General features: G+C 32.5%; 1 protein-coding gene across 2 annotated transcripts in view; it reads left to right on the forward strand.

Moving 5' to 3' along the window:
- LOC145241486 (valine--tRNA ligase-like) overlaps positions 1–12,411 on the forward strand; it is a 387,131-nt gene that overhangs the window by 136,993 nt on the left and 237,727 nt on the right. For both annotated transcript variants that reach the window (XM_080104482.1, XM_080104484.1), the window contains exon 5: positions 846–1,010. In XM_080104482.1, coding sequence (XP_079960608.1) covers positions 846–1,010 — 165 coding nt within the window. The remainder of the gene's footprint in view (positions 1–845; positions 1,011–12,411) is intronic.

Below are 12,411 nucleotides of genomic sequence, written 5' to 3' on the forward strand. Positions count from 1 at the left end.
GCGTCATTGGTCTTCAGTAAAAAAAATCATTCATGTTCAATTTCTTAATATATTTTTTAATTATTCACTATTCAAAAGCAGCATTGATTAAAAAAATGAAACAAAATTTCTTTTTTAATTATCAACAATAAGATTGCCTGTTTGTTTATAACTTTTAAAAGCGAATCTTCCACATTTCTTTTTTCTCACAAAGTTGAAAAATTCAATCAATTAATAAAAAAAATAAGAAATAATTTTGGAAATCGTTTGAAATTACACTGGTAAAAGCTGTCAAATGTAAAAAATAATTTTTTAAAATTTCATAAAACTTAAATAATTTTAATATATTTTCCAATTTCTTTTTTTCTGCAAAATCGATGAAAATTGGCTATGTTTGTGACCCAAAATTAAATATATTTTCTTTTATCATTCCAGTATATTTTAATATGTAAAAATAAAACTAATCATTCATTCCAGTATATTTTAATATGTAAAAATAAAACTAAGATGTGAATCCCCACCCCAAAACCTTCTGATAAGATCCATTGAGTGGGCAAAATAAAAATTTAAAAAATCAACTGGAAATGCTAATAAAATAAATTATGAAGCATTCCAATTTGCTTTTTGTGTTATCGAGTTAAGATCAGTTTATATTATCTTCAATTTTTGATATTTGATTATTTTTAATGCTTGTACATTTATTTTTTCAAGTGTTGTTTTCTATTTGCATTGGATGATTGTTTTTGAAATAGTTTAAATAAATTTTATTGTAAGATTTTTATGTTCATTTTTATTATGTGTGTGTGTGTGTGTATATATATATATATATATATATATATATATATATATATATTGTAATTTCATAGGCATCGTATGAATGGAGAGGTGACTCTATGGAATCCTGGATGTGACCATGCTGGAATTGCTACTCAAGTTGTTGTAGAAAAAAAATTATTCCGAGAGAGGGGCATCACACGTCATGATCTTGGAAGAGAAAATTTTCTTAAAGAAGTTTGGAAATGGAAAGAAGAGTAAGTTTTGATTTTATCCTGTGTTCTTTATGTTAAAAACTGTTTTTACCTGGTGGTTCTTTAATCTGATTTTTGACAGTTAAATTGAATTTGGTCATTAAATTATTAAATTTTTATAAAACTTATTTGGTTATGGTTATGTTGTTTAAATCTTTCTGCATAAAATTATGAAATGTAATTATACTTAAAAATTTTTTTTTTTTTAAATTACATTTTCATCCCAAACAAGGCACATTGCCACTTTGATGTAGGGGACTACTATCAAGGACATAAGCTACATGTAGGGAGTTGGGCCGCAAGATGTCGGTTCATGTTAGACTTGAACTTCTGCATGTCAGTACAGTTGGGGAAGTAGGGACCTGAAAGGGAATTCCAAAGTCTAGCAGTTCTGGGGAAGAAACTACTGGAGTAGAAAGCTCTCTTACATTTAGGGATCTCTACTGTGTAGGGGTGGGATTTAGCTGCTTGTCGAGTTTGTCAGGGTTATTTACGTCAAGGGGGTACACGTGCTTGCAGTTTGTTGGAGCATTCACCATTAAAATACTTGTAGAACAGGCAGAGGGATGCAACATTTTGTCGATGGGACAGTTCAGGACCTATCAGGTTGGCGATTCTCTTTTGGACTTTGTCTAGGAGTGAGAGACTAGTAGCAGATGCACCATCCCAAATATGACAATACTACTCCATATATGGGCGAATGGTGGCCTTTTAGAGGTACAAGATACTTTCAGGCATTAGTAGCCTTCTAGCACGGTAGAGAGAGCCTACCTTCTTTGCAGTGGTCCTGGCAATGCTCTTAATGTAATTGTTCCAACTCATGTTTCCTGTGAACGTTAGGCTGAGGAGTTTAAAAGAGGTACTTTCAGATAATGAGTCTTTGGCCATTGCTATTGGTGGTAGAGAAAGTTTCTTGTAATTATTGAAGGAAACAAGTTTAGTCTTGGCTGCATTGAATGTGGCCATCCATTTGTGCCCATTCCACTACAGATCGGAGGTCATCCTCTAGTGTTTATGCCATTTCCTTAGATATGTGTTCATTTGTTTTCCTGTTGTGCCTGTTATAGAGCATGGTGTCATCAGCGTATATACTCATCTCAGAGACAATTTTGTCAGGGAGGTCACTTATGAATATTAGGAATAATAAAAGTCTAAGGAGAGACTCCTGAGGCACTCCCGCATTTATATCATACTAGCATGCGTACCCGGCGTTGCTTGGGTTGACATGAAGTTCAGTTTGAAACACACCTGCTATACCAATCATTTTCATCATGGGTAACGTGGATACCCCCACAACAATTTAAAAAATAAAAGAACGGATAAAAACATGTAAATATAATCGCCCCCAAAACGAAGTATCTGATACCCTCTCCACCAGATATTTTGGCAGAAGGGATCACTGTCCTAAAACTCACGATTTTGTGAACCTAAAAAAAATGACGTTTATAAACATTAATGCGTGTGTTTATTTTGGTAAATGTAGTTTAGTGGCGTAAATTATTTGACAGACAAAAAAATATAAAAACTATTTTTATAGAAAACACATTGTTAGACCCAAAGGCTGAAATAAAACCCTAAAAAAATGTCATTTTTATTATTATTTTTTTATCATTTATATTTATTATTCGAGGCCACTATATTGCTTTAAAAATTTGGCCTTTTTAAGATCTTTTATGAACTGTTTTTGGCCACCATATTTTTTTTGTAATGAAAGAGCGTAAACAAGGCCAAATTTAGTCTAATAAAAAAATGATTAAAAAACATAAAAATGAATTATTTTTTTTTATTTCAGCCTTTGGGTCTAATAATGTTTTATATAAAAATAGTTTTTATAATTTTTTTGTCTGTAAAATAATTTACACTGCTAAACTACACATTTACATTTACATAGGAGCACTTTTTTTACTGGATTTTTTTTGTAATTAAAGGAAATTTTCGATTTTATTTTTTTTTTAGGTGGATGGGAGGGGGGCTTTTCGATTTGTTTTTTATTTGTCGTTTTATGTTTCTAATGTAATCCCTCCACCCCCAAATTGAATTTGTCATTTTGGGGTTTGTTTTGTTTATTAAATTGTTAGGTGAAAGTAGAGAATGGTCTGATAAAAAATAATTAAATTTATCGTTATTTTATGTTTCCAATATAATTCCCCCCCCCCCCAAAAAAAAACAAATTGTATTTGCCAGATTTTGCCCCCCCCCCTCGACTGCCAAACTTGAAAAAATGCTAGAGGTGACATGTCTCGTTGAACGCTTAGTAGCCAAAAAGTGGGTGCTCATTTTGCGTTCTATTTGTATAGAAAAGTGATCCCCCACTCTAACATGTTTTATTTTTTTTTTTCAAAACTTCTTCTCATAATATTTATAAAGGCTGTTTAAATGTATTAGGCTGAAAAAAAGTAGACCTCTATTTTTTTAGGGGTTAAACGCCACTGGGTCATGTCATATAAAGTTAACTTTTTAATAAGAAAATTAAGTTTGATCGATGAAATTAACGCGAAATAAGAAAAAAAGTGTACATTGTAGAATTTAGAAGGGGGGGGGCAGTAGATCTTCATTTTTTTTAGGTATTAAACGACGCTGGATTACATGGTAAAAATTTAGCGATTTCTGTATTGCCATTTAAATAAAACGAACAAATGAAATATTTTCAGTTTTTTTCGGAAGCGTTTTTTTTTGTTTGAATATTTAAAAAAAAAACAATAGCCAAAAATTTTTCTATCTACACGGAATTATTTTTTTATCTAGAAACTTAATGAAATTATCAAATGATATTTAGTGAACGTTTGTTTTTTTTATGCATAGCATAATAACTCTAAAAAAAGTTTTAAAAAAGGTCGCTGTTGGAAATATTAATTCCAAAATAAATTAAATATATTATCAATATAATTGTTGCTTAAAATTTATAAAATAACAATTTTAAATAAAATACTTAAAATAATTCTCTCGCTAAAACATTAACTAAGATCCGCTATTTAGTAAAACTGATTTTTCTTAATGGCATATGCAAATAAGGTGATCTCTTAATTGTATATTTTTGGCAACTATCATACTACATAAATGAAAGATTAAAGTAAGACACGTTTTGTATATATTAATCAAACTAGCTGTACCCTGCCACGCGTTGCTGTGGCTCAATTTGGTGTAATGGAAAATTCTAATAAAAAAAGAAAATGCATGTTTCTTATATTCTTAGTACAGCAATCCACTCCAAAAAGTTAAAAAGGCGAAAATGAAAAAAAAATGGTACTCTTGCAGAATTGGATCCTGATCCTCGGGATTACCGTCAATCATGGCTTGGGCTTGACCAACAATCAGTGGATAAAGCTGAATGTAGCAAAAATGTTGAAATGCTAAATGTTTTGTTTTTTTGTTTTTTTTTCTGTATCCAAAAATGTGAGTTAGTAATTAATATTTGAGTGATGGGGGGGGGGGGGTTACCATACACAGATTGGAAAAAGTTGTCTAAAAACAAATAAATGAAAGCAAAGGTAAGGTAAGTTACGTTTCTACCTAACTGGATAATTGTTTAGTGTTTTTATGTAATGTAAAATGTTTAATCGGCTGGAAAAACAGAAATGGTTGCAGACTGTTGAATACGTTAAGTTTGGGAAAGTAAGTTGAAAACTAAAAGCTATACAATACAGTGTCAAAAACCCACCGAATATGTTATCATGACATAGGCTGACATAATCGGTGGGTTTGTGACAGTATTTTGTATAGTTTTTTAGTTTTAACTCACTTTCTCAAACTTAACATAATCAACAGTGTCCGCCACCATTTGTATCTTTCAAATACACCGATAAACACTGTTTTTCGAGCCGACTAAGCATTACATTAAATGAAAAGGGTTTGTATTACTAAACACAGATACAAAGAAGTTGTCAAAAAATAAATATATAACAAATAAATGTTATCAAAGGCAAGAAAAGTAAATGTTCTTCCTAACTGGATAAGATTTTAGTGTTTTTATGTAATGTATGTTTAATCGGTTCAAAAACATGCAGTGTTTATCAGTATATTTGAAAAATACAAATGGCGCCAGACTGTATTGAACATGTTAAGTTTGGGGAAATTTTAGGAAAACGAGTTTAAACTAAAAAAACTATACAAAATACTGTTAGGAACTCACTCAATTTATGTTACTGTGACGTAGGCTGACATATAATCGGTGGTTTTAAACTTTTGCTCGATACAGGTGACGACTTTTAAGAGTCCCTTTTAGTGATTACCTGGTTTGAGGATATTTATACAACTAAATGGCAAATCTGCCCCAAAAATCCGGTATTATTTTACTTTAAGGGACGTCTCATATTCGTATATAATGAAATATTTTATTGTAGATTTTGGTGTACTATAAAAACGAATCTGCAAACCGTTTCCGTCGCAAAAAGAAAGTTTTTGTGATATGAAGAAATTACTTTTTCGAAAAGTGGGTGATCACTTTTCAATGTAAATTTAACTTAAAATGAGCACCCACTTTCTGGTAAAAGTAACTAAACCGTTTATTGATATTTTCTCACAAACATTTTAAATTTATATGAGCGGATAAGTCTGCTGGTCGACATGGAACTCAACCGCCACCCGAAAAAGTATTTTGTTATATACGAACGTGAGAAAATGGAAAATTTTATCAAAATTCCGGGATGCTATTTTTTATTTTTATTTTTTATTTTTTATTTTTTTGGTAAATATGAAGAATTACTCCACCCCCGAAAATTCCTTTAAAATTACCACTCTTAAATGTTTTCGGGGTCGCTGAAAACAAAAATAACGTTTAAAATTATGGCAAACGAGTACTTTCCAAGGTATGAAGAAATGTTAGTTCTAAAAAAGTGGGAGATCAGTTTTCTATTATAATTTAACATAAAATAATCACCCACTTTATGGCCACGATTTTTTGCGGGGGGCGGGGGACTTTCTTTCCACCCTCGGAAAATCCTTTAAAATTCCAGTAAACATGTAGTTTCCAAGATATGAAGAAATGCACTCACTGGTATTTTTTTTTTTTTTTTTTTTTTTTTAGGGGGGAATTGCCGGTTTGTTTTTCGTTCTTTTTTTGGAGGGGGATATTCAATTATAGAATTTGTATAGTTTTTTAACAGGTGCTTATGCAGTTTAACTGTTTTAACATAAGTAACGTGCCAACATTAACCGAACAGAAGAACTGATAATATCTTACAAAAATTCTGTTTACATTTGGTGGGAGGCGGTGGAGGGGCGGGGGGGGGAGTGTTTTGGCGGCCTCTCCAACCAATTTAAACAGGTAATTTTAAAGGATTTTCCAAGGGTAGAAAGAAAGCCCCCATCCCAAATTGTGGCCACAAAGTGGGTGATCATTTTACGTTAAATTATTATAGAAAAGTGATCCTCCACTTTTTTAAACTAACATTTCTTCATATCTTGGAAACTACTCGTTTGCCTTAATTATAAACGTTATTTTCGTTTTCAGCGACCCCGAAAACCTATAAGAGTGGTAATTTTAAAGGAATTTTCAAGGGTGGAGTAATTCTTCATATTTACCTTTTTTTTTTTTTTTTTTTTTTTTTCCAATAACATAAGAAATTAAGAATTAGACAAATTTATTTTAGGTAGACTTCGACAGGAAAGCTTTTAAAAATAAAAAAATTAAGATAAACAAATAGTGCTAGTGCACTGACCGATCCGCGCTATTTTTTTAAATCGTGTTTCCAAGTTTAGTTAAAGTTTTATGATTTTTTTTTTTATTCAATTGTAAGGTACAATATATATATAAATTTAAAAAATATGGGATTTTTTTTTTTTTTTGTACCCATTTTTTTTTTTATTCAATTGTAAGTACAATATATATATAAATTTAAAAAATATGGGATTTTTTTTTTTTTTGTACCCATCTATTAGATAGTTAACTGTTGTAATTCGAAAGTCGTCAACGTGTGGTGCACGTGAAAGGCTCATTTCTACCGGAAATGAAATGGCGGACAGTTTTGCAGTTACGAAAAATATTTTCATTTTATTAAATATATTTTTTATAATTTGCGATCTTAATTTATTTTAATAACATGCAAACATTCCTTGACTTTACAGATAAATTTTCTGAAAATGTCAATTAAATTGGTAACGCAAAAATATGGTTCTATTCACTTTGAACGAACCAAGAATTACATTTTTTTATATATATAGATTGTGAACAAACAAACAGACAGGAATACAAATTTATATATATAGATTGTTTAGATGTACGACCGTCGAGGACAACCTGGTTTTTTCTCTTATCTAAGAAAGATTTAATCATGTTAAGTACTCGTCAGTGATACCATATGATCTGATTTTCCTGAGAAGACCTTTGTGCCATACCTTGTTAAAAGCCTTAGATATATCTAGAGCTACCGCTCTACCCTCCCCTACTTTGTCCAGTGAATGGTATATATGTTCAGAGATTAGTTAGGATATCTGCTGTGGAACAGGCTTGCCTAAATCCTTATTGTTGATTGGTCAGATGTTTAGCATCAGTAGAGCTTCATTATGGACTCAAATATTTTGGCGAAAAGTAGGAGGAGGCTAATCTGGCGATAATTTAATGGGTCAGTTCTTTCGCCAGAATTCTTGAAAACTGGTACCACTGAAGCAGTTTTCCAGCAGTCTGTGGAGCAAGATTCATTAAGGCATTTGTTGTAAAGTTTGGAATAGCTGGAGCTACTTCAGCGGAGCATTTTGTTAATAGTACAGCCGGGATGAGATCAGGTTCATATGCTTTAAACATGTCAAGGTTTAATTTTAAGATTGTCTAGTGTGGAGTCTGTCCGCAAAATAAACGTCAGGGAGGAGGTGGTTGGCAGGGTCCAGTGTGGAGTTGGAAGCAAACTGATTGGCAAGCATGTTAGCCTTCTCGGTTGCTGAGCAAACAATCTCGTGATTGTTGGATAGTGGCGGAATTGTTGATTGCCCATTATTTACTACACTGTTGTAGATTTTCCAGAAATCACACGTTCCTAATTTCTGTGCTTTGATGTGTTTTCTGGTGGTTTCAGTAAATTCTCTCTTAGCTGTCGCTATTTCTTTCTTAGAGTTACTTCTAGCTTCTATATACTTTTGTTTGTTTGAACTGGATTTATGTCGGTTAAATCTGTGGTATGCATGCTGCCTTTGTGCAATGGGAGTTGCACATGTGGAAGTTAACCATTGGGGAGAGTGTGGCTTGCTATAAAATTTCCATATGCTTCAATTGCCATTTTGAACCATTCAGTTGTCTTAATTGCGCACTGTTCAGCAGGAAGACAAAAGATATTTCCCCATGAGGCATCTCTGATGAGATCTCGATAGTTTCCCAGTCAGCCTTTTTATAATATCTCGTTGTTTTGAACAATGGCTTCAGTTTTGGCTCTAGAGTGTAGGATGATTTCAACCATTATCACTGCATGATCAGCGTTCCTAAGTGGGCTGTGGGCATTCGTTATACAATCATCGGAACTGTGGTCAGAAACAGATCTAGAAGTGATGAGTGTTGTTCTTGCTGGTCTGGGAAACGGGCTGGAAACGTAACCATCTGTGATAGGAAGTGAGATATAGAGAAGCTATGTGTTTTGCTACCAGCTGCATCTGTGTAAGTAGAGAATTCAAGCCAGTTGCTGTGATGGACATCGAAGTCACCAAATACATGCACTTGTACCCCAGTATTGCGGAAAAGTGCTGTATCTATGCTGTCAGAGACTTTAAGAAGGTCCAGTCCTGGGTCAATAGGGCAGGTCGATTTTGGAACCCCGGCGAGGCAATGATGATAGTTAGGGTTTAACATAGAAAAGACCTACACAAAATATTTTTCTCAAAGTTGCTTAAGAAAATGACTTTAAAAGTTGAAAAATTGAAGCGATTAAAAGTTTTTCGGTGAATTGTTAAGAACGTCCCATCATCCAAACAATCCGTACTGTTAAGAAAATGGAATCATTATTAAGAATATGTTTTGGGTTTGTATTACTGTACACATAGATTCGAAAAAGTGGTCAAAAAAACAAATATATAACAAATAAATGTTATCAAAGGCAAGATAAGTTACTTTTCTACCAAACTGGATATATTTTTCGTGTTTTTATTCAATGTTAACATGTTTATTCAGTTCGAAAAGCATACAGTGTTTACCGATGTATTGGAAAATTCAAAATGGCGGCCGACTCTCTCTTAAACACGGTAAGTTTGGGAAAAGGTGTTATAAATAATAAACTAGACAAAATACTGTTAGAAATTCGCTCAATATATGTTACCGTGACACAAGTTGACATATATTCAGTGTTTTTTAAATAGTATTTTGTCTAGTTTATTATTTATAACATCTTTTCCCAAACTTACCATGTTAAAGAGAATGTCAGGCGCCATTTTGAATTTTCCAATGCATCAGTAAACACTGCATGTTTTTCGAGCTGAATAAACATGTTACATTGAATAAAAACACAAAAAATGTATCCAGTTTAGTAGAAAAGTAACTTATCTTGCCTTTGATAATATTTATTTGTTATATATTTGTTTTTTGACAACTTTTTTGAATCTATGTGTACAGTAATACAAACACTATGTTTTAAACTACATTTTTAAATAAAATCTAGAAGTGTAAGCCATTTTGAATTTTAGAACAGTTTCAGATGGTTCGCTGTTACACACAAGTCCTGGGAGGTGACTTGTTTGTAGTAGACAGTTTCACAGAACAAAACATTCTTACCGTGTTGAAACCCGGGAAAAGAACATGTGAAATTGCTCCAGAAAAGGTTTATTTATGAAGCAATTCTGGTTTCTGATTGGTTGGTAGCAGAACGTGAATTAATTTGATTTGTCAGTTCTTAGCAGCATCGTTTATAAATAGAATCGTCCGACTGTGTGGGATCATACCCCATTAATCCCAAAATATTGCAACATCCTCCCTATTTTTTATAATGGGAAGTCCCTTGTGTTTGTTCTGCTCAAAAATAAATATATATTTTTATATTCACTTAGACATAACAAAAATTAGAAATCATTTGGATCTTAGAATTTTAGCATTTAAAAAGACGCCATTTTTAATTGTGTTCGAATGTCAAAAAGGAAAATTACAAAGATTTTTAAGCAAAAGTATTAGTTACGCATTAGTAGGTTAAAGTGTTAATACAAATAAAATGTATACAGTTTAACGTCTTGTCCAGGACTTTTTTTTTTTTTTTTGATATATAGAAATCTATATACTCTGAGCATTACCCCTAGGGTTTTCTGCTGATATTCATGCAAAAAAGTAAGAGCCTTCTCATAAGTGGAACTTCGCTGGTCTGTATTTTTAATATATAGAAATCTATATACATACAGGGCAGTGAAAGAAAAAAAACAAATTATTCAGTCGAATTCACCAACAAGTTTTGAGAAAAAACGTTGTAGCTTTATCCTTGTCGCCGGTTTCGTAAATACATCAGCGATATTTTGTTCTGATGATATGTAATTCAAAATAATGGATTCCTTTTTTATCTCGTTTTTTTTATAAAATGGTATTTTATATCTATATGCTTAGATCTTTGGTTGATTATCGTGTTCTGTGCTAAGACTATACTGGCTTGATTATCACAATTACTACGTGGCTTGTAATTAATTCTGGCTCTAAAATAGTCTTCAGGATATTTTTAAGGTAGAGTGCTTCTTTGGTCGTGTGATCGCGATAAATTCTGCTTCACACATAGAGAGAGATACAATCTGTTGCTTTTTAGATTTCCATGAAATAATAGGCCCATTTTCTGAGAGTCTAAAACAATATCCAGATACACTCTTGCGATCTTCGTCGTTTGCCCAATCTGAATCCGAAAAACCTTCTAATTTTAGGGAATTTCTTGATTTTCTAAATACTAACTTCTGTTCTTTAGTTCCTTTTAAATAACGTAGGACTTGTTTAGCTCTGTTTAAATCCTTCATTGTCGGTCGTGATAATTTTTGTGACAGTTTAGTTACTGTATAGCATATGTCGGGCCTGGTTGCAGTCATTAAATATATAAGACTACCTATAATTTCGTGATATTGTGTGTCATTATTTCAGATTCTGTGTGTATATTTTTATTAATATCATTTTCGACCGGTGTAGAGCGTTTCTTGCACTCTCCCATTCCAAATTTTAATAGTATTTTGTCGATGTATCTCGATTGAGTCATCGTAACAAGTCCTTTGCTTTGAGTAAATTCTATCCCCAGAAACCAGGATATTTTGCCAAGATCGGTCATTTTGAATCTTTTACTTAATTTGTTCTTAACATCAGTTAACATTATGTCACAATTTGATGCGATTAAAATATCATCGACCCACAAAACCAAAATCAGTAGTTTATCGTCTTTGTGTTGGGTATATAAACAGGGGTCTACAGCGCATTGTTTAAATTGTTGTTTAATAATATAATCATGGAATACTGTGTTCCAACACTGAGCACTCTGCTTTAGACCATATAATGACTTGTTAAGTCACCACACGCTATTTTTATTTTTCATTATAAATCCCTCTGGAGGGGTAATATAAATTTCACAGTCTATTGGGGCATTCAAATAAGCATTTTTTACGTCCATTTGGTGGATGTTTAGGTCATATTGTGATGCGACTTGCAGTAAAATTCTGATTGTCGTTAGGTTTGTGGTCGGCGAAAACGTAGAAAAGTATTCTTTACCGTAAATCTGAGAGCACCCCTTAGCAACAAATCTTGCTTTGTACTGTTCTACGCCTGATGCTGTACTTTTTTTTGTAAAGACCCATCTGGTAGAAATAACATGTTTATCTCTTGGGAGAGGCACTACCGTATAGGTATCATTTTCGGTTAAGGCATCTATTTCTTTTTTCATGGCAATTTTCCATTCATCACAATGTTCTGAATTAACTGCTTCGTTAGTCGATTTGATAATCCTTTATATTGTCGACCACAAAAAAATCGGGTTGTCTTCTATTTCTTTTGGGATATCTTTCGACTTTATCATCATCATCATCATCATGGACACTCTCGTCTCCGTCATTTTTATTGTTTTCGTTTGTTCTAATTATTTGAGGTAATATAATTTCATCCTCTTCATATGACGGGTTTTCGTCTGTAAAATAAAACATGTCTGTGAATTTTACACACCGGATTCTTTTTATTTTATTTTTTTCGGGAAAAAATATTAAATTGGCTGGACTGTTTTTATCGTATCCAAGAAATATACCTCTGTCGGCTTTAATATTCAATTTACTCTTTTTCTCTATATATGCGAAGCAAGTTGAACCAAATCTATGCATTCTGCTTAAATTTGTTTTTTTACTGCAGAAAGATTCATATGGAGTTTTAGATAGTGTTTTGTTAAAGCATCTGTTGCGTATATAGGCTGCTGCCATAAGTGCATACGTCCAGAGGTTTTTAGGAAGTTTTGATTCAATGAGTAGGCATCTTGCCATTTCAAAAAGTGTCCTCCAC

The sequence above is a fragment of the Euprymna scolopes genome, chromosome 20 (genome assembly GCF_053919585.1).
Source record: "Euprymna scolopes isolate OS-2025 chromosome 20, ASM5391958v1, whole genome shotgun sequence".
Lineage (NCBI taxonomy): Eukaryota > Metazoa > Mollusca > Cephalopoda > Sepiida > Sepiolidae > Euprymna > Euprymna scolopes.